This window comes from Peromyscus californicus, unplaced genomic scaffold (assembly GCF_007827085.1).
Source record: "Peromyscus californicus insignis strain IS unplaced genomic scaffold, ASM782708v3 Scaffold_12__1_contigs__length_115047231, whole genome shotgun sequence".
Classification (NCBI taxonomy): Eukaryota; Metazoa; Chordata; class Mammalia; order Rodentia; family Cricetidae; genus Peromyscus; species Peromyscus californicus.
Genome location: NW_026294413.1, coordinates 62,635,355 through 62,658,082, shown reverse-complemented (window position 1 = coordinate 62,658,082; position 22,728 = coordinate 62,635,355). Strand labels below are relative to the sequence as shown.

General features: G+C 41.7%; 2 protein-coding genes across 8 annotated transcripts in view; one reads left to right on the top strand and one right to left on the bottom strand.

The window, feature by feature from the left end:
- The window catches only part of Sacs (sacsin molecular chaperone), an 86,869-nt gene extending 73,051 nt beyond the window's left edge, over positions 1-13,818 (top strand). For 6 of the 7 annotated variants that reach the window (XM_052733021.1, XM_052733019.1, XM_052733020.1 and 3 more), the window contains one exon: positions 986-13,818. In XM_052733021.1, the coding sequence (XP_052588981.1) occupies positions 986-12,543 (11,558 nt within the window). In that variant the 3' untranslated portion in view covers positions 12,544-13,818. The remainder of the gene's footprint in view (positions 1-985) is intronic. The other variant, XM_052733025.1, reaches the window with a different exon arrangement.
- Positions 13,819-21,882: 8,064 nt separating this feature from the next.
- Positions 21,883-22,728, bottom strand: part of Sgcg (sarcoglycan gamma) — a 48,534-nt gene continuing 47,688 nt past the window's right edge. The window contains exon 8 of the mRNA XM_052733027.1: positions 21,883-22,190. Coding sequence (XP_052588987.1) covers positions 22,017-22,190 — 174 coding nt within the window. The 3' untranslated portion in view covers positions 21,883-22,016. The remainder of the gene's footprint in view (positions 22,191-22,728) is intronic.

Sequence of the window (22,728 nt, the reverse complement as noted above, 5' to 3'; positions counted from 1 at the left end):
ATTTGGGCAAATACATACCTACAGGTATACTTTTCTATTTTGTTGTTACTGATGTTAAATATCAAAAATACTCTGACATATAAAATACACTTTAAAGGGATGTTCATTTCTAGGCAATCTATTAAGATAAGCAACTACCCCCCCCTCCCCAAGGGGGAAATTCTATTACTCTCCTAGTTTACAAGCATTCAGAAATAGAGCCGTTTTGGTGGGAAGAAATATCTGCCCTTACAGCAACACCCCACATGTTCAGTTTGTTTGCCTTGAATCATTTCTACAAAATTCCTGGTTCTAGAGAGCACACTTTAATAAATAGCAAGCTTGGCCAAAGGTAACTGTGCTGTGATTAGGACAGTCTGTGGGTAGAGCCTCCTCCCATTGCTTTCCAGATGAGTGAGTTCAAGGCTCTAAGACATTAGCTGATACCCAATTGCATATGTGATTAGAGACTCACAGGAAAGTCCACGAGGGCATTGCTACCTGCGTTTCAGAAAGTGTTAGCTTCTGAGTGGAGACTGCAGCCTCTGCTCTGACTTTGAGCCTTTCTGTTCTTCCTACAGTCATGCAGGTGAGGTGCCGAAAGTACACAACCCCCAAAGATATTTGTATTGGGTCTGCTTATCAATGTTTACCCATTAAATGAAAAATATGTAAATTTTATCCGAATTTTGTTTGGTATTTTTACTTGTGGACAGCTAAACATTGTTTTTCATGTTGATTCCATCTCCAGAACACTAGATTCTTTTGAATACACATTTTATGTATTTTTATATTTACTTAAAATAAGCACTTTGTGGAGAAAATGACTTCTTTTAGAGGTTATTATAAGTATTATTTTCTGTATAGACTATCATTATTTTAAAATTACTTTAGTTATACTGAATTTTTGCATTTTCTTAAAACAGCTTTCTAGTGCCATCTTAACTGTGAGACCAGAAGAATTTAAAGTAGAATTGTGCATAACATTTCTGTGTGTGGTTTACAGGAAGACCATGTACTCAGCTGCAGCTTCTAAATCCAGAACGATTTGCACGTCTTATTAAAGAAGTAATGAATACATTCTGGCCTGGCAGAGAGTTGGTGGTTCAGTGGTATCCATTCAGTGAAGACAAACATCACCCGTCCATTTCATGGCTTAAAATGGTTTGGAAGAATCTCTATATACACTTTTCCGAGGATTTGACTTTATTTGATGAGATGCCACTTATTCCCAGAACTATACTGGATGAAGATCAGACGTGTGTGGAACTCATTAGACTCAGGATCCCATCAGTAGTCATTTTAGATAATGAAACTGAAGCTCAGCTTCCAGAATTCTTAGCAGATATTGTACAAAAACTTGGGGGGATTGTCCTGAAAAGGTTAGATACCTCTATTCAGCATCCACTTGTTAAAAAATACATCCATTCACCACTACCGAGTGCTGTTCTGCAGATAATGGAGAAGATACCACTGCAGAAGTTATGTAACCAAATAGCATCATTGCTTCCAACCCACAAGGATGCTCTAAGGAAGTTTCTGGCCAGCTTAACTGATACCAGTGAAAAAGAGAAAAGAATAATTCAAGAATTGACAATATTCAAAAGAATTAATCACTCATCTGATCAAGGGGTTTCCTCTTACACAAAATTAAAAGGATGTAAAGTTTTGGATCATACTGCCAAACTTCCAGCAGACCTGCGACTATCTCTTTCAGTGATAGATAGTAGTGATGAAGCTACCATTCGTTTGGCAAACATGTTGAAAATTGAAAAATTAAAGACTACAAGCTGTTTAAAGTTTGTTTTAAAAGATATTGAAAATGCGTTTTATGCACAGGAAGAGGTAACACATCTTATGCTATGGATCCTTGAGAATCTGTCCTCTCTTAAAAATGAGAATCCAAATGTGCTTGATTGGCTGATGCCATTAAAATTCATTCCTATGCCACAGGAGCGTGTGGTAACAGCCAGTGAACTCTTTGATCCTGATATAGAGGTACTAAGAGATCTCTTTTATAATGAAGAGGAAGCCTGTTTCCCGCCTGCAATTTTTACCTCACCAGATATCCTTCACTCTTTGAGACAGATTGGTTTAAAAAATGAAGCCAGCCTGAAAGAGAAAGATGTTGTGCAAGTGGCAAAAAAAATTGAAGCTTTACAAGTCAGTTCCTGTCAGAATCAAGATGTTCTCCTGAAGAAAGCCAAAACACTCTTACTAGTCTTGAATAAGAACCATACACTCTTACAGTCTTCTGAAGGGAAGATGGCATTGAAGAAAATAAAATGGGTTCCAGCCTGCAAGGAAAGGCCTCCAAATTATCCAGGTTCCTTAGTCTGGAAAGGGGATCTCTGTAATCTTTGTGCACCCCCAGATATGTGTGATGCAGCACATGCAGTTCTAGTGGGCTCCTCACTTCCTCTTGTGGAAAGTGTCCATGTAAACTTGGAGAAGGCTCTAGGCATCTTCACAAAGCCTAGCATCAGTGCTGTCTTAAAACACTTTAAAATTGTTGTTGACTGGTATACTTCAAAAACCTTCAGCGATGAAGATTACTATCAGTTCCAACATATTTTGCTTGAAATTTATGGGTTCATGCACGATCATCTGAATGAAGGAAAGGATTCTTTTAAAGCCTTGAAATTTCCATGGGTTTGGACTGGCAAAAACTTTTGTCCTCTTGCCCAGGCTGTGATAAAACCAATTCACGATCTGGATCTTCAGCCTTACTTATATAATGTGCCTAAAACCATGGCAAAATTCCACCAGCTGTTTAAGGCCTGTGGCTCAATAGAAGAGTTGACATCAGATCATATTTCCATGGTCATTCAGAAGGTTTATCTCACAAGTGACCAGGAGTTGAATGAACAAGAAAGTAAACAAAATCTTCATCTTATGTTGAATATTATGCGATGGCTGTATAGCAACCAGATTCCAGCAAGCCCTAATACACCAGTTCCAATTTATCATAGCAAAAATCCTTCCAAACTTGTCATGAAGCCAATTCATGAGTGCTGTTATTGTGACATCAAAGTTGATGACCTCAATGACTTACTTGAAGATTCGGTGGAACCAATCATTTTGGTACATGAGGACATACCCATGAAAACTGCGGAGTGGCTAAAAGTTCCCTGCCTTAGTACAAGACTGATCAACCCCGAAAACATGGGGTTTGAGCAGTCAGGACAAAGAGAGCCTCTTACTGTAAGGATCAAAAATATTTTGGAAGAATACCCTTCTGTGTCGGATATTTTTAAAGAGCTGCTCCAAAATGCTGATGATGCAAATGCTACAGAATGCAGTTTCATGATTGATATGAGAAGAAATATGGACATCAGAGAGAATCTCCTGGACCCAGGGATGGCAGCTTGCCATGGGCCTGCTTTGTGGTCATTCAACAATTCTGAATTCTCAGATTCAGATTTTATAAACATAACCAGGTTAGGAGAATCTTTAAAAAGGGGAGAAGTTGACAAAGTTGGGAAATTTGGTCTTGGATTTAATTCGGTGTACCACATTACTGACATTCCCATCATTATGAGCCGAGAATTTATGATTATGTTTGATCCGAACATAAATCATATCAGTAAACACATAAAAGATAGATCTAATCCTGGAATCAAAATTAATTGGAGTAAACAGCAGAAAAGACTTAGGAAATTTCCAAATCAGTTCAAACCATTTATAGATGTATTTGGCTGTCAGTTACCTTTGGCTGTAGAAGCCCCTTACAGCTACAATGGAACTCTTTTCCGGCTGTCCTTTAGAACACAACAGGAGGCAAAAGTGAGTGAAGTTAGCAGTACCTGTTATAACACTGCAGACATTTACTCCCTAGTGGATGAATTTAGCCTTTGTGGGCACAGACTTATCATTTTCACTCAGAGTGTAAACTCAATGTATTTGAAATACTTGAAGATAGAAGAAACCAACCCTAGCTTAGCACAAGATACAGTCATCATTAAGAAAAAAGCCTGCCCCTCCAAAGTGTTGAGTGCACCAGTGTTGAGTGTTTTAAAAGAAGCTGCTAAACTCATGAAGACTTGTAGCAGCAGCAACAAGAAGCTTCCCACCGATGTACCAAAGTCATCTTGCATTCTTCAGATCACAGTCGAAGAATTTCACCATGTGTTTAGGAGGATTGCTGACTTACAGTCACCCCTGTTTAGAGGTCCAGATGATGACCCAGCTACTCTCTTTGAAATGGCTAAGTCTGGCCAGTCAAAAAAGCCATCAGACGAGTTGCCACAAAAGACGGTAGATTGCACCACATGGCTTATATGCACCTGCATGGACACAGGAGAGGCTCTCAAGTTTTCCTTGAGCGAAAGTGGAAAAAGACTAGGGCTGGTTCCTTGTGGGGCAGTAGGTGTTCTTCTACATGAAATCCAGGAGCAAAAGTGGACTGTGAAACCACACATAGGAGAGGTGTTTTGCTATTTACCTCTACGAATAAAAACAGGGCTGCCAATTCACATCAATGGATGCTTTGCTGTTACTTCAAATAGGAAAGAAATCTGGAAGACAGATACAAAAGGGCGATGGAATACCACATTCATGAGGCATGTCATTGTGAAAGCTTACTTACAAGCCCTCAGTGTCTTACGGGACCTCGCCACTGGTGGTGAGCTGACTGATTATACCTACTATGCTGTGTGGCCTGATCCTGATCTAGTTCATGATGACTTCTCTGTGATTTGTCAAGGATTTTATGAAGATATAGCTCATGGGAAGGGGAAGGAGTTGACCAGAGTCTTCTCTGATGGTTCTACTTGGGTTTCCATGAAGAATGTGAGATTCCTAGATGACTCTATACTTCAAAGGAAAGATGTTGGTTCAGCAGCCTTCAAGATATTTCTGAAGTACCTCAAGAAAACAGGCTCCAAAAACCTCTGCGCTGTTGAGCTTCCTTCTTCAGTAAAAGCAGGATTTGAAGAGGCTGGCTGCAAACAGATACTGCTTGAAAATACATTTTCAGAGAAACAGTTTTTTTCAGAAGTCTTTTTTCCTAATATTCAGGAAATTGAAGCAGAACTGAGAGATCCTTTAATGAATTTTGTCCTAAATGAAAAACTTGATGAATTCTCAGGAATTCTTCGTGTTACCCCATGTGTTCCTTGTTCCTTGGAGGGCCATCCTTTGGTTTTGCCATCAAGACTGATCCACCCTGAAGGACGAGTTGCAAAGCTATTTGATACTAAAGATGGGAGATTCCCTTATGGCTCTACACAGGATTACCTCAATCCTATTATTTTGATTAAACTAGTTCAGTTAGGCATGGCAAAAGATGATATTTTATGGGATGACATGCTAGAGCGTGCAGAGTCAGTAGCTGAGATTAATAAAAGTGACCATGCTGCTGCCTGTCTGAGGAGCAGTATTCTCCTAAGCCTTATTGATGAGAAGCTAAAAATAAGGGATCCTAGAGCAAAGGATTTTGCTGCAAAATACCAAACAATTCCCTTCCTTCCGTTTCTAACAAAGCCAGCAGGTTTTTCTTTAGAGTGGAAAGGGAACAGTTTTAAGCCTGAAACCATGTTTGCAGCAACTGACCTTTACACAGCTGAACATCAAGATATAGTCTGTCTTTTGCAACCAATTCTCAATGAAAATTCCCATTCCTTCAGAGGCTGTGGTTCAGTGTCATTGGCCGTTAAGGAGTTTTTGGGTTTACTAAAGAAGCCAACAGTTGATCTGGTAATAAACCAGTTGAAGCAAGTTGCAAAATCAGTTGATGATGGCATTACATTGTATCAGGAAAATATCACCAATGCTTGCTACAAATATCTCCATGAAGCAATGATGCAGAATGAAATGGCCAAGGCATCAATTATTGAAAAGCTAAAACCATTTCGTTTCATTTTGGTTGAGAATGTATATGTTGAGTCAGAAAAAGTTTCTTTTCATTTGAATTTTGAAGCAGCACCATACCTTTATCAGTTACCTAACAAGTATAAAAATAATTTCCGTGAACTTTTTGAAAGTGTGGGTGTGCGGCAGTCATTTACAGTTGAAGATTTTGCCCTAGTTTTAGAGACTATTGATCAAGAAAGAGGGAAAAAACAAATAACAGAAGAGAATTTTCAGCTTTGCCGACGAATTGTCAGTGAAGGAATCTGGAGTCTCATTAGAGAAAAGAGACAAGAATTCTGTGAGAAAAATTATGGCAAAATATTACTGCCAGACACTAATCTCCTGCTTCTCCCTGCTAAGTCATTATGCTACAATGACTGTCCCTGGATAAAAGTAAAGGATTCTACTGTTAAGTATTGCCATGCTGACATACCCCGGGAAGTAGCTGTAAAACTAGGAGCAATACCAAAGAGACATAAAGCCTTAGAGAGATATGCATCCAACGTCTGTTTCACAGCTCTGGGCACAGAATTTGGGCAGAAAGAAAAACTGACCAGCAGAATTAAGAGCATACTCAATGCCTATCCTTCAGAAAAGGAAATGCTGAAAGAGCTTCTTCAAAATGCTGATGATGCAAAGGCCACGGAAATCTGCTTTGTGTTTGATCCTAGACAGCATCCTGTTGACCGAATATTTGATGATAAATGGGCCCCACTGCAAGGGCCAGCACTGTGTGTGTACAACAACCAGCCATTCACAGAAGATGATGTTAGAGGAATTCAGAATCTTGGGAAAGGCACCAAAGAAGGAAATCCTTGCAAAACGGGACAATATGGAATCGGGTTCAATTCCGTGTATCACATTACAGACTGCCCTTCCTTTATTTCTGGCAATGATATCCTGTGTATTTTTGATCCCCATGCCAGATATGCACCAGGAGCCACATCAGTTAGTCCTGGTCGTATGTTTAGAGATTTGGATGCAGACTTTAGAACCCAGTTCTCAGATGTTCTGGATCTTTACTTGGGAAACCACTTTAAACTGGACAATTGTACAATGTTTAGATTCCCTCTGCGTAATGCAGAAATGGCACAAGTTTCAGAAATTTCCTCAGTTCCATCATCAGACAGAATGGTCCAGAATCTTTTGGACAAATTGCGCTCTGATGGGGCAGAACTTCTGATGTTTCTCAATCACATGGAAAAAATATCTATTTGTGAAATAGATAAGGCCACAGGAGGTTTGAATGTGCTCTATTCAGTAAAGGGCAAGATCACTGATGGAGACCGATTGAAAAGGAAGCAATTCCACGCATCTGTAATTGATAGTGTTACTAAAAAGAGGCAGCTCAAAGACATACCAGTTCAACAGATAACCTACACTATGGATACTGAGGATTCTGAAGGAAATCTGACCACATGGCTGATCTGCAATAGATCAGGATTTTCAAGTATGGACAAAGTATCCAAGAGTGTTATATCGGCTCACAAGAACCAAGATATCACTCTCTTTCCACGTGGTGGAGTAGCTGCCTGCATTACTCACAACTATAAAAAGCCCCACAGGGCCTTCTGCTTTCTGCCTCTCTCTTTGGAGACAGGGCTGCCATTTCATGTGAACGGCCACTTTGCTCTAGATTCAGCCAGAAGAAACTTGTGGCGTGATGATAATGGGGTTGGTGTTCGAAGTGACTGGAATAATAGTTTAATGACAGCATTAATAGCACCTGCATATGTTGAATTACTAATCCAGTTAAAAAAACGGTATTTCCCTGGTTCTGACCCAACATTATCAGTTTTACAGAACACACCCATTCATGTTGTAAAGGACACGTTAAAGAAGTTTCTGTCCTTCTTTCCAGTTAACAGGCTTGATCTGCAGCCAGATTTATATTGCTTAGTAAAAGCACTTTACAGTTGCATTCATGAAGACATGAAACGTCTTTTACCTGTTGTCCGTGCTCCAAATATTGACGGCTCCGATTTGCACTCTGCAGTTATAATTACTTGGATCAATATGTCTACTTTGAATAAAACTAGACCATTTTTTGATAACTTACTACAGGATGAATTACAGCACCTTAAAAATGCAGATTATAACATCACAACTCGAAAAACAGTTGCAGAGAATGTCTACAGGCTAAAGCACCTGCTTTTAGAAATCGGGTTCAACTTGGTTTATAACTGTGATGAAACTGCCAATCTTTACCACTGTCTCATAGATGCAGACATTCCTGTTAGCTATGTGACTCCTGCTGATGTTAGGTCCTTTTTAATGACTTTCTCTTCTCCTGATACTAATTGCCATATTGGGAAGCTGCCTTGCCGTCTTCAGCAAACTAACCTAAAACTTTTTCATAGTTTAAAACTTTTAGTTGATTACTGTTTTAAAGATGCTGAAGAAAGTGAGTTTGAAGTTGAGGGACTGCCTCTGCTCATCACACTGGACAGCGTTTTGCAGATTTTTGATGGTAAACGACCCAAGTTTCTAACAACATACCACGAATTAATTCCATCACGTAAAGACTTGTTTATGAACACTTTATACTTGAAATACAGTAGCGTTTTGTTGAACTGCAAAGTTGCAAAAGTGTTTGACATTTCCAGCTTTGCTGACTTACTCTCTTCTGTGTTGCCTCGTGAATATAAGACCAAAAACTGTACAAAGTGGAAAGACAATTTTGCCAGTGAATCTTGGCTTAAGAATGCTTGGCATTTTATCAGTGAATCCGTAAGTGTCACAGAAGATCAGGAAGAACCCAAGCCAGCATTTGATGTCATTGTTGACATCCTCAAAGACTGGGCATTGCTTCCAGGAACCAAGTTCACTGTGTCAGCCAGTCAGCTTGTTGTTCCTGAGGGAGATGTGCTGATTCCTCTGAGCCTCATGCACATTGCCGTTTTCCCAAATGCTCAGAGCGATAAGGTGTTTCACGCTCTAATGAAAGCCGGCTGTATTCAGCTTGCTTTGAACAAAATCTGCTCTAAAGACAGTGCATTAGTTCCTCTGCTGTCAAGTCACACAGCAAACATAGATAGTCCCACAAGTATCTTGAAGGCTGTACATTATATGGTTCAAACTTCAACATTTAGGACTGAAAAACTAGTGGAAAATGACTTTGAAGCACTTTTAATGTATTTCAACTGTAATTTGAGTCACTTGATGTCCCAAGATGACATAAAAATCTTAAAGTCTCTTCCATGCTACAAATCCATCAGTGGCCGCTATATGAGCATTGCAAAATTTGGAACATGCTATGTGCTTACCAAAAGTATCCCTTCAGCTGAAGTGGAAAAATGGACCCAGTCATCATCATCTGCATTTCTTGAAGAAAAGGTCTATTTAAAAGAACTGTATGAGGTGCTCGGTTGTGTGCCAGTAGATGATCTGGAGGTGTATTTGAAACACCTTCTGCCAAAAATTGAAAATCTCTCTTACGAGGCAAAATTAGAGCACTTGATCTATCTGAAGAATAGATTGTCAAGCATTGAGGAGCTGTCAGAGATTAAAGAACAACTTTTTGAAAAACTAGAAAGCTTATTGATTATCCATGATGCCAACAATCGACTAAAACAAGCAAAACATTTCTATGATAGAACTGTGAGAGTTTTTGAAGTTATGCTTCCTGAAAAATTGTTTATTCCTAAAGAGTTCTTTAAAAAATTAGAACAAGTAATAAAACCTAAAAATCAAGTTGCCTTTATGACATCCTGGGTGGAATTCTTGAGAAATGTTGGACTAAAGTACGTACTTTCCCAGCAGCAGCTGCTACAGTTTGCTAAGGAAATCAGTGTGAGAGCAAATACAGAAAACTGGTCTAAAGAAACACTGCAAAATACAGTTGACATCCTTCTCCATCACATATTCCAAGAACGAATGGATTTGTTATCTGGGAATTTTCTGAAGGAACTATCCTTAATACCATTCTTGTGTCCTGAACGGGCCCCTGCTGAGTACATTCGATTTCACCCTCAGTACCAGGAGGTAAATGGAACACTTCCTCTCATAAAGTTCAATGGAGCACAAGTGAATCCAAAGTTCAAGCAGTGTGATGTGCTCCAGCTGCTGTGGACATCCTGCCCTATTCTTCCAGAGAAAGCCACACCCTTGAGCATCAAAGAACAAGAAGGCAGTGACCTTGGTCCACAGGAACAGCTTGAGCAAGTTTTAAATATGCTTAATGTTAACTTGGACCCCCCTCTTGATAAGGTCATTAATAATTGCAGAAACATTTGCAACATAACAACTTTGGATGAAGAAATGGTAAAAACTAGAGCAAAGGTCCTAAGGAGCATATATGAATTTCTCAGTGCAGAAAAACGGGAGTTCCGTTTTCAACTTCGGGGTGTTGCTTTTGTGATGGTCGAAGATGGCTGGAAACTTCTGAAGCCTGAGGAAGTAGTGATAAACCTGGAATATGAAGCTGATTTTAAACCTTATTTGTACAAGCTGCCTTTAGAGCTTGGCACATTTCATCAGCTGTTTAAACATTTAGGCACTGAAGATATCATCTCAACTAAGCAATATGTTGAAGTATTAAGTCGCATATTCAAAAACTCTGAAGGAAAGCAGTTAGATCCTAATGAAATGCGCACAGTTAAGAGAGTGGTTTCTGGTCTATTCAAGAGTCTACAAAATGATTCAGTCAAGGTGAGGAGTGATCTGGAGAATGCCCGGGACCTGGCACTCTACCTTCCGAGCCAGGACGGTAGGTTGGTGAAGTCAAGCATCTTGGTGTTTGATGATGCACCACACTATAAAAGTAGAATCCAAGGCAATATTGGCGTGCAAATGCTAGTTGATCTTAGCCAGTGCTACTTAGGGAAAGACCACGGTTTCCACACTAAGCTGATAATGCTTTTTCCTCAAAAGCTTCGACCACGTCTGCTGAGCAGTATACTTGAAGAACAGCTTGATGAAGAGACTCCCAAAGTGTGCCAGTTTGGAGCATTGTGCTCTCTTCAGGGAAGACTGCAGCTTCTCTTGTCTTCAGAGCAGTTCATCACAGGACTCATTAGAATCATGAAACATGAAAATGATAATGCTTTCCTGGCCAATGAAGAAAAAGCCATCAGACTTTGCAAAGCTCTAAGAGAAGGGCTGAAAGTGTCCTGTTTTGAAAAGCTTCAGACAACATTAAGGGTTAAAGGGTTTAACCCTATTCCCCACAGCAGGAGCGAAACTTTCGCTTTTCTGAAGCGGTTTGGCAACGCGGTCATCTTGCTCTACATCCAGCATTCAGACAGTAAAGACATTAACTTCCTGCTCGCCTTAGCAATGACACTTAAATCGGCAACTGACAACTTGATTTCTGACACATCGTATTTAATTGCTATGCTGGGATGCAACGACATTTACAGGATCAGCGAGAAACTTGACAGTTTAGGGGTAAAATATGACTCTTCTGAGCCATCAAAACTGGAACTTCCCATGCCTGGCACGCCAATACCTGCTGAGATCCATTATACACTGCTTATGGATCCAATGAATGTTTTTTATCCTGGGGAATATGTTGGGTACCTTGTGGATGCTGAAGGAGGAGATATCTATGGGTCATACCAGCCAACATACACATATGCAATTATTGTGCAAGAAGTTGAGAGAGAAGATGCTGACAATACTAGTTTCCTAGGAAAGATCTATCAGATTGACATTGGCTACAGTGAGTATAAGATAGTCAGCTCTCTCGATCTGTACAAGTTCTCAAGGCCCGAAGAAAGCTCTCAGAGCAGAGACAGTGCTCCCACCACGCCAACAAGCCCCACCGAATTCCTGACTCCTGGTCTGAGAAGCATTCCTCCTCTTTTCTCTGGCAGAGAGAGTCACAAGTCCCCCTCCTCCAAACACCACTCCCCCAAAAAGCTCAAGGTAAATGCTCTACCAGAAATCTTAAAAGAAGTGACGTCTGTAGTGGAGCAAGCTTGGAAGCTTCCAGAATCAGAACGAAAGAAGATCATTAGACGGTTGTATTTGAAGTGGCACCCTGACAAAAATCCAGAGAATCATGATATTGCTAATGAGGTTTTCAAACATCTGCAGAATGAAATCAACAGATTAGAAAAACAGGCTTTTCTAGATCAAAATGCAGACAGAGCTTCAAGAAGAACGTTTTCAACCTCTGCATCCCGATTTCAGTCAGACAAGTACTCTTTTCAAAGGTTTTATACTTCATGGAATCAAGAAGCCACAAGCCATAAATCTGAAAGGCAACAGCAAAGTAAAGAAAAGTGCCCTCCTTCTGCTGGACAGACATACTCTCAGAGGTTCTTTGTCCCTCCCACCTTCAAGTCTGTGGGCAATCCGGTGGAAGCCCGGAGATGGCTAAGACAAGCCAGAGCAAACTTCTCAGCTGCCAGGAATGACCTTCACAAGAACGCCAATGAATGGGTGTGCTTCAAGTGCTACCTTTCCACCAAGTTAGCATTGATTGCGGCCGACTATGCTGTCAGGGGGAAGTCCGACAAAGATGTCAAGCCAACTGCACTTGCACAGAAGATCGAGGAGTACAGTCAGCAGCTGGAAGGGCTGACGAACGATGTGCACACACTGGAAGCCTATGGTGTGGACAGCTTGAAAACTAGATACCCTGACCTGCTTCCTTTCCCACAGATCCCCAACGACAGGTTCACATCTGAGGTTGCCATGAGGGTGATGGAATGTACTGCCTGCATCATCATAAAACTTGAGAATTTTATACAGCAAAAGGTATGAAAGTATTTAAAGAAAAAAGCAGAGCCAGGTCTTGATGTGTTATAGCACAAATACGAATTTCTGTACTTCATTCAGCTTCATTGCCAGTACCTGGGAGTTGTGAAGCACACGGCAGAATGTTCTGGAAACATTTTGAAGCTGTATGACTCCTAATAGAAACCTTAACAGAATTGAAAACGGATTTTGAAGATGGCAGTGAACTGCAGAGTTCCTAGGAGTATTTGAACAGTTGGGTGGCACATTATTGAGCTGCACTTTATGTAACCAAAGCTTAGCGGTTTGTTAGATAAGAGTCTACACATGTCTCCAGTTAGGAGGAAGGTAATTTTGTTTTTAAACATGTTTTTGAAGTGAAGGAAACACTGGACATGCTAATTTGGACATATGAGGGGAACTAGGTCTTTGGAGCTTATCACTTTCTAAGTGGACACTTTAGATGCATTATTTTCTTATCAGCTGGATCTGATTGTGAATTTGTTGCAGTTTCAAATCTTAAGTTGTATATTTTAAAATGGTACAGTATTTAATCCTGACTATTACTTGACTACAAGTGTGAAGATGGGCCTTGGAGTGCACTGGGTGCACTTTACATCTTTATTTTGATTTTTTTTATACTTGTGTTTGCAGGCTTCCTGATTCCTGAAGATAACTTACGGAAATCTCAGAGTGCCGGTTCCTACTACTAGATATTGTTTCTAAAACTGCTTACCAACATGCCATTTATCAAAAGAACATTGGCATTATGTTTTGTGTACATATTTTCCACAGATGTCATAATTTGTATAGTGTGGCTGAACAGGATGCAATCTTTCGTTGTCTAAAGGTGCTGCAGTGAAAAAAAAACCTGTCTTTCAATATGGCACTTAGTGGGAATTTTAAAATTTTTACTTTAAGTACATTAAAATTGCTCAAATTGTTGAGATGATATGTAGTAGTTTACAAAGGGAATTATGAGTGTGTTCTATCCCCCATGAATGACTGAGAACTGACATTGAATTTTCATGATGTTCGAAAGTCCTAACATACATATTTAACATATCCTTTTGCATAATGTCAAAGAAAGGAAATAATAACTTATATAAGTGCACTGGCTGTAAATGATGCTTAAATATATTTTATGCAATTAAGGGCTTAAATACAGAACATGTTAGATTTTTTTTTTACTTCATTTGTAATAAGGAATGTTAATTGCTTCTGGATGTGAATCATGAATATTTTCTGCTGTTAATATTAAATGCCATAATTTTAATAAATAAAAATGTACATAGAAAATCATTTTGTTTTTTTTAATAATTTTTGTTTTGAGATTTTATTTTTATTTTTGTGTATGCGTGTTTTGGATGTGTCCATATACCACTTGCATGCAGTACCCTCAGAGTCCAGAAGAGGGCATCAGATCCTCTGGGACAGGAGTTAAAAAATGATGTTGAACCACCATGTGGGTGCTGGGAACTGAACCTGGGTCCTCTGGTGGAGCAGTCAGTTGCTCCTGACTGCTGCGCATCTCTGCAGCCTCGGGTGATTTCTTGAGAAATACAATTTGTGGAAATCAAGCTTAGTGTTTCCCATGTTTTGAGTTTTGGTGTGCATCTGTATGTGTTCATTGTGAGTTTCAGGAGAGCATTGTCCTATGTGTTTCATGCTGAGATGTTAGGTTTCCTTGTGGTTAACTGATAGAAAGTGCACAATATATGCAGCCTTACTAGGTGTTCACTGATTTAGTTAAGAGCTTGCTTCACCTCTGTAGGGAACAGAATTAGTTGATACATCTGTTGGGGTGGGTTTGGAAATAACTGTACCATATCTAGCATCTCGTGACAGTTCCTGTGTTTCAGAACAGCCCTGTGTTTGGGGCTGGTTCACATCTGAGCCCTAACTTTTGGGAAATGGTTTGTGCCTCAGGCACCAGACTTCTGAAGGTAAGTGATTGAGGGCTAAACATTCAGTTGTGGTCCTACCCAGTTCTGCTTTACTTAAAAAGTGTGTGTTATTTTGATGCTTAGATTCAGCACTTAGAACTTTTAATGCTAAAATTACACAGAAAACTCTGTCTGGCCTTTGTGATAGTTGATCTAGTTGAAAACAAACCAAACAACTCAGGTTAATAATCCCTTATATGCAGTATTGGGTTCAGAGGTGTTTCAGATTTTCACTTCAATGAGCTAACCTGAGAGCATGTTAGGTTGGTTGGTTGTTTAATTTTTTTAGATTTATTTTTATTTTATTTTACTATTTTATGTGTGTGGGTGTTTTACTTGCATGTCTGTTGGTGCACCACGTACGTATGTGCAGTGCCCATGGAGGCCAGAATAATAAGATCCCATGGAACTGGAGTTATAGGTGGTTATGAGCCACCATGTGGGCACTGGGAATTGAACCGGGGTCTTCTAGAAGAGCAGCCAGGTCTCTTTAACTTCTGAGCCATCTCTCTAGGTCTGTGAGATCATGTATGCTTTTAATGAAACATCTTCATGGGGTTTGACAATACCCTGCAGTCCTCTGCAGTAAGCCTGTGAATATCCACCCTAACTTGACTACAAAGTCTTCATAAATAGCCTTGCAGAACTGAGATCAGCTTTCAACACTAACTTGACAGCAGCAGCAAGCATATTTGAAAAGTCTTTCCCCCTGGATATTTTTAGAGTTTGAGAATAAAGAATTTCTGCCCTGAATAAAATTGTGTATTTTACTAGCTTAAGCTTTTAAATACCTATTTGCTTCTTTTCCTTTCCTTTCCTTTCTTTCTTTTTCTTTACAATAATGAAAACTGAATGCCTGAAGCAGGTGCTTCTGAGTAGATCTTGGTTGAGATGGGGTAGAAGTAAGGCCTTCTCTCGGGATTAGACAGGGCACCCAGCAAGGATGGGTGTCCTGGCTGTACCAGGCAAGTCTGTGCACTGCAGTCAGTACAGCAGAGAGGAGAGCAAGGGTGTTGAGTCCAAGAATTGTTCCCGTAAGATGTTTAGTTGACTTGGGGATGGGTGACGTTTATTCCATCAACACTGCTCGTAAGCTGTGCTCTTGAAATCTTATACAACACCATGATACAGCTCTAGTTCCGGGAGAAAATGGCAGTCATACGAGGTTTTAGTTACCATGCGTTAGTCAGAACCAGTAGGGTGTATATGAGGAGATTCACTGCCTGGCAGTGCCTGGTAACTGGGCAGAAGTCTAGAATGCAGTGGTCCCCCTAAGACTGAAAGAGCTGAGTAGAAGCCGAGGAACAATCCCCAGATAGAATTTCTCAACACGTTGATTTCTAAACTTGTTGCCCGTTTGTCTTAACATGACTTAAGGTTATGCTTCATTTATTTAAAAGAAGTGTATTAGGGTTCTCCAAGGAACAGAACTGATAGAATGAACTAATATATACCTGTATATTAGGGATTTATCAGAGTGCCTTACAGGCTGTGGTCTGAGTAGTCCAACAATGGCTCTCTCCTGCGGAAAGGCCAGTGATCCAGTAGTTGTTCAGTCCCAAGACTGCATGTTTTAGCAGTCCCAATCTGATGCTGGAGTCCCTGGGAGGTCCTAGAGAGCTGCCAGTTTTTAGTCCACATTGGAACCCCAAAGAAGTAGATTCTAACACCAGCAAAGGAATTGGTCAGGATAGACGAGCATTCCAGTGAGAGTGAGGGTAAGGAGACAAAATTCAAGCTTCCTCCTGTGTCCTTTTATGTGGGCTACCACCAGAAGATGTGGTAGATTTAGGGTGGGTCTTCTGATCACAGATGATCACAATTCAGGGTGAGTCTTCCGCCTCAAATAATCCAAGAAAAATCCCCCACGGTGTACTCAGCTGCTTGGCTTTTAGTTGCTTCCAGATGTAATCAAGTTGACAACCAAGATTAGCTATCACACAGACCCTCTGAGCACATTGTAGGTGTCCCCTGTGTTAGATCTGAGGATATGGTGAGGGCATTCCAGCCTGTTTGTCTCAGTCAGACCAAAGCCTGGTATGATTTACCTAGCAACATGATAAAACTAATCTGCATACTTTCTAAAGCCAAATTAGTTAACTTTCGTTTAAAGATCATGAGTGTAAGTAGGGAATAGTGGAACAGGGTTCAGGAAATGCCCTCTCCTACCTCTGAAGACAAAGCCATTGTTGGGAGGCCCTGCTGGTTAGAGGTTGCAGTCTACCATGGCCTGGCAGCTCTCTCCAAGCTCAGCAACTGGGGGACTCTCTCCACCCTGGGCGGGGGAGGGGGGGCTTCATGCGCTCTACCTGACGTTATCTGGAGAATGTCTCTAGGCCTGGATGCCTGACTTATCTCTAGTGTGACCCTTGACACAGTTCCCTGCAGAAGCCTTCCCCCTGATGTCCATAAGGTAATTAGACATGAGCTAGGAGCCTCATGATAGGAACTTGCTGTTTAATGCAAATTAGGTGATGCCCCAGCCTCTGTCCCCATCCTTTTTTATATCTCCTCACTCTGGAATAAAGTTGAGCTGTCTCCCTGAAGCTATCTCCTGGAAGGCTATTTCCACCCATGTTCAGTCCATACAAAGTTCTCTCTTGCCTCTTCTGCCCCTTTGTCCTTGTGGACTGGTGGCCAGTGGACTGTGAGGGAAAAGAGGATACCACAAGCCATAGCCTCTAAGAAGCCAGAAATGAACTTGTGCTCTACTCTGTTAACAGTGTGCTTTTCATACACAGTGCTCACACTATTTAAATTGTTGGTTTATACTTGATGCAAAGTTCATTGTGTTCCAAGCTATAAGAATGTAGATAGTGAAATTTAAAACATGTAGGGGGTGACTGAAGCCAGCCTAGACCCACTGTTATTTAAGTCAGGGAAGGGACAAAACCCACACAAAACAGATACACTGAAAACCATACGTTGGGCATTCTGCCTTCAAGACAGCCGATGGGTGGATTGAGGGAGGGCTCAGCCAGCATAGCTCTGCACTATCATAAGAACTTGGCAGCTTTCAGAAAACTGTATGTCTGTCTTAGTCAATGACTTCTGTCTTAGGGTTCTATTGCTGTGAAGAGACACCATGACCATAGCCACTTTTATAAAGGAAAACATTTAATTGGGGCTGGCTACAGTTTCAGAGGTTTAGTCCATTCTCATCATGGCAGGAAGTTGGCAGTATGCAAGCAGACATGATGCAGAAGTAGCTGAGAATTCTACATCCTGTATCCCACAGGAAGCAGGAAGAGAGCCACTGGGGCTAGCTTGGGCATTTGAAACCCCAAAGCCCACCCCCAGAGACACACTTCCTCTAGCAAGGCCACATTTCCTAATCCTTCTCAAGCAGTGCCACTCTCTGATGACCAAGCATTCAAATGTATGAGCCTATGGGGGCCATTCTTATTCAAACCACCATAGTGCCCGTTAAACAGGATGCTATGGGAGGTAGAGCCTGAATTCTGTTGTGTTCATTGGGTTATAAAACCACTGCCTGTGTAACTGTCTTCTTGGCTCTGCCATCCACAACACATGTGACTTGTCTTCTAGGCTCAGCCTGGCCCCACTCCACATAAGCTGCTGTCCTTGGTGGCTGTCTCATGGTACTGGCATCTCCAAAATTCTGGGGTCTCTGCTACAATTGAACTGTACCTTCTTTCATCAGTAGCCTCTGCTGGGCTCTCCTCAGGGACCCTGCCCCTGCCACATAGTGCCAAACTTCAACTTCTCTCTATGACCCCTTAAATACTGGGACTTCTACTGCAATCGAGGATGCACCTTCACCAATGGCCTCTCCTGGTACCAAGCCGCATCTATTCTCTGTATCCTCCTCATGCCTTGGAGAAGAGACCTGGGAGACTCTTACACATTACCAAGTTCAGCTGCCAGCACAGGTACAGCCTGGCCCCCTCTGGATCACAGATTCTGTTTGTTTGCTGGCCTTGATTTAAGGGAGAGACAGGCAGAGGCAGAGGCAGAGACAGACAGTGAGGCATACTTGACACAGAATCTTCTAGGAAATGTTTTCTCAGTGTCAGCACACACACAAGCTGTGATCTGGAGCAGAGCAAGATTCTTCCAGATTTTGCCTCAGTGATGCTGGTCTCTTCCTAATCACGGCTGATTCTTCAGTCCCAGATGACCAGTTTCAATTGTCCCAGCAAAGCAGTTTTCATTTTAGTGGTTTTTAATTTAAAATCACATGATCAGCCCTGATAGGGTCTTTAAGGGACTCTCAGGCTCCCTCTGAAGCCTCACAAGCCAGGCCTCCATCGTCCTCACTGCGTTCAGTGTCAACCTCCAAGTTCCCACCACAGCTCATTAAGCTCTGAACACGCAGTGGCTTTTCCAGTCCTAAATTCCAAAGTCCTTTCACAGCCTTCCCAAAACACATGGTCTGGCCTATCACAAAAATAGCCCACTTTCTGGTACCAATTTCCATCCCAGTTTCTAATGTGGTGATGAAACACCATGACCAAAAGCAATTCATGGAGGAAAAGGTTTATTTCAGTTTACATTTCCCCATCATAACCTATCATGAAGGGAAGTCAGGGCAGGAACTCAAGGCAGGAACCCGGAAGCAGGAGCTGATGCAGAGACCATGGAGGAATACTGCTTATTGGTTTGCCTTCCGTGTCTTCTCAGATTTCTTTCTTACAAGCTAGGACCACTAGTAAATAAAAGGAAGAGCAACACCCATAATGGCCTGAGCCCTCCCATATCAGTCACTAATGTAAAAATGCCCTTCAGGCCTGCTACAAGCCAGTATTTTTTCTTTTACTTTTGAGATTATAATTACATCATTTCTCCTTCCCTCTCCTCCCTATGAACCCTCACAATACCCCTCCCTGCTACCTCTCAAATTCATACTTTCTTTCAGTCTCATAGCAAACTCCCTGATCTCTGGCTCTTACAATCTTTCTGCTCCCAGGCCAATCTTATGAAAGGATTTTCTCAGGTCTGATACTTTCTTCTAAAGTAATGCTATCTTGTGTCAAGTTGAAAAAAAGAAACAAACCCAGGAGCAAGTATTAGACCTTGTAAGCATAGGTGTGTTCTTGAATGTGAGAAATTTGTAAATTACATGTATCTATAATTTTATATTAGGGTCTATCTAAAGTTGTTTTTTTATTTATTTATTTTTTATCCTAACAAAGGATAAAGTACTTATCACTCTGGAGAATGGACTCTATGCACAGGATCTTCCAATGAGTCTACAAAGCCAAGCCACACAAAAAATTAAACATTTTATTCATACCTTTTAGTGTGTGTGTGTGTGTGTGTGTGTGTGTGTGTGTGTGTGTGTGTGTGTGTGTGTGTAGACAAGTACATGTGCATCTGCCTGTAGAGGCTCGAGGTTTTAATGTCAAGAATCTTCCTTGATTGTTCTGCCGCTGTACTTTTTGAGGCAGGGTCTCTCAGTTAACCCCCAGAGCTCTCTGGTAGGGCTAGTCTCACTAGCCAGCTTCTGGGCATTCTAAGGTTGGTGTTTCAGGTGGATGGCCACATCCACCTGTCATTTAGTGGGTTCTGGGAATCTGGACTCCAGTCCTCTGAGCCACCTCCCCATATCTATCTTGCATCCTCCTGCTTTCTCTTCGACCTCACTTTACCACTGGAGCCTTTGTGGACTTGTATAGAGAAAAGTTCACTTATAAATGTGGTCCTGTTAGGTCATGTGGGCTTGAAGACATTGCTTAGGCACAAGCATGGGACATGGGACCAGAGTAAATAACAACAGAACAGCTGACTGATTGACCTTGACAAGAGACACGCCACAGAAATCAGAGATAAAAAAAAAAAAAATCAAGATTTAACCCAAATGAAAATGCCCACCCCTGTGATCCAGGAGCACTGTGCATGCAGGTGTTCGCTCTCAAATTGCTAGGAAGCACTGTATTTTTACTTTGAGGTTTCCTGTGTGGTGTATGCTAGCCCTTAAAAAGGGATTTGGAAGAGAACATTAGATAAACACCTTATTAAAACAGCATTAAAACGAGTTCGGTTTTCTTCCTTCTCCTGCTCTGAGATGAGAAGGCCCATTTGGCTTGTGTTAGTGTTCCAGATCTGTGGTCAGGAAGCTGCAGGACAGCTGGTCTCACTCCATCTTAAACTGTCAAAGATTCTTCTAAGACTGTTAAAAACAAGCAAGCAACTTCCGTCACCTTGGTTTTTTTTTAAACGGTGGGCATTTTAAAAAGACCTTAACACTTTTTAAATTATATGTACTTGGATGTGTCTGTGTTGAAGTATGAGCATGTGAGTGGGTGCTGGTGGGGGCCAGAGGTGGCAGGTACCCCTGGACCTGCAGTCACAGACAGTTGTGAACCGCTTTCTATAAACTTAGTCCTCTGCAAGAGGAGTGTGTGCTCTTAACCACTGAGCCATTTCTCAATTCCCATGATGGACATTGTCAGTGAATGGCCTCCATAAAAACCTAGGTATGTGCTGTGTTTTTTTGTTTTTATCAACCTATGCAACAATGGGCACTGTATGCATTCACACACTGCATGACTGCTCCCATGCCGCTGCACCCAGCCTCCTTTGTAGAAGTTGCATGACTGCTCCCATGCCGCTGCACCCAGCCTCCTTTGTAGAAGTTGCATGACTGCTCCCATGCCGCTGCACCCAGCCTCCCCTGTTTGTGGAAGTCAGCACCAGCACTAGGCTTGGAAGGTAGAGGCTTATCATTCCCTTTGATCCTGGAGACAAAAGCCCTTGGCACCTTCTAAATCTGTCAAATTAACATCTATGCATACAGCTTCCGTAGTTGGAGTTTGGGGTGGAGTGAGTATATCAGTTCTCCAAGTGAAAATGGCCATACCAATTTAGGGTCACATTTTGAGTTCATCTCAGTAGTTACCTGGGACCCCCGTGACTTATAAGTTACCTTATGACTGACTGGCCTGAGTCTTTGTCACAAGTAACATGAGGAAAATTAATACCTACCCTGGAGAGTTGTGAGATTAAAGAAAGTAAGACACTTTTAAACTCTGGTCTGAAAAAAAATGTCATTTTTATTGCTCGCTGGTATGTATATAAAAAGCATGACTAATTTTGTGTGGTTTCTTTCCTTAACTATCTATTGAAAATCCATCAATCTCAAATTTCCTTCAAACCCTGGAGATCTCTTGGTAAAACCTCACACACTATACTTGGCTGAAGGGAGCATTCGAGGTTTAAGGTTAAGGAAGGGCTGTGCAGAGTTGGGGCACTTCAGAATCCACCAGCCAGCTGTATGTATGTGAAGAGATAGCTGAGCACTATAAACTGCTGCTTCCAGACAGCAGTTCAACATGGGAGACGTGGAGGGAGGCTAGAAAGATGAAAATCCAGTGAGTAAGTTCTTGACATTTCTTTGTGCCATTCTGAAACCAGGCAGTTTGGGCCCAACAGTTCCGTCGGCACACACCCCCCCCCCCCCCATCCCCTTCATGCGTCTAAGTGCTTTAGCAATGAGCCTCCAGCTCCCATCCAGCTGCCATGGACACGAAGGCTGAGGCCACAGCTCTCGGCTCATCAAGATGACTTCGTGCTCTGCAGAAGAGGTAGCGGTCAGAGACAGATGTGGCTGTGTTCCTCGCAGGTGGTGGCCTCACCAGCCGTAGACAGGTACAGCTTCCCATCAGGACACACACAAATCTCAAAGGACCCCGTAGAGCTGCCAGAGGGACCCGGTGTCCCCTGCTTCAGCTTGGGCAAAGCCACAGTTTCAGCATCAAGCACCAGCTGTTTGGGAGAAAGTGAGACATGAGGAAGGAGGAACAGGCGGCACCAAGGGAAATTCCCAGCGTATTCTAAGAAAGATAGTTTCCTCCCGTTGAAAGCAGGCTGGGTACCGAGCAGCTGGATCCTGCCTGTACTTGAGTCCTCCCAAAATGACCTCTTCCATTCTTTGTGCAGGCTGGACTGACATGCTCCTCCAATGTGGAGAGAGACCATATTTTCCTCTACTCCCCAGTTGTTTTACAATTGGTTCAGCAAACTACATTGCTTTTCAATTCTGGGTTGCTTCCCTCCTGTTGTGGAGTATAATTGAAGATATACTCATTGATGTTGTGGAATAATTGTTTAATGATGCAAAGATGTGTTGCATTCTTTTATGTTGCATTTGTTTAACTCTGTAAAGCTGTGATACTTTGTCTGATGGTCTAATAAAGAACTGAATGGCCAATAGCTGGGCAGGAGAAAGGATGTGCAGGGCTGGCAGATGAAGAGAATAAATAAGAGGAGAAATCTGGGAAGAGATGAGGAGCGAGAAGAGGAG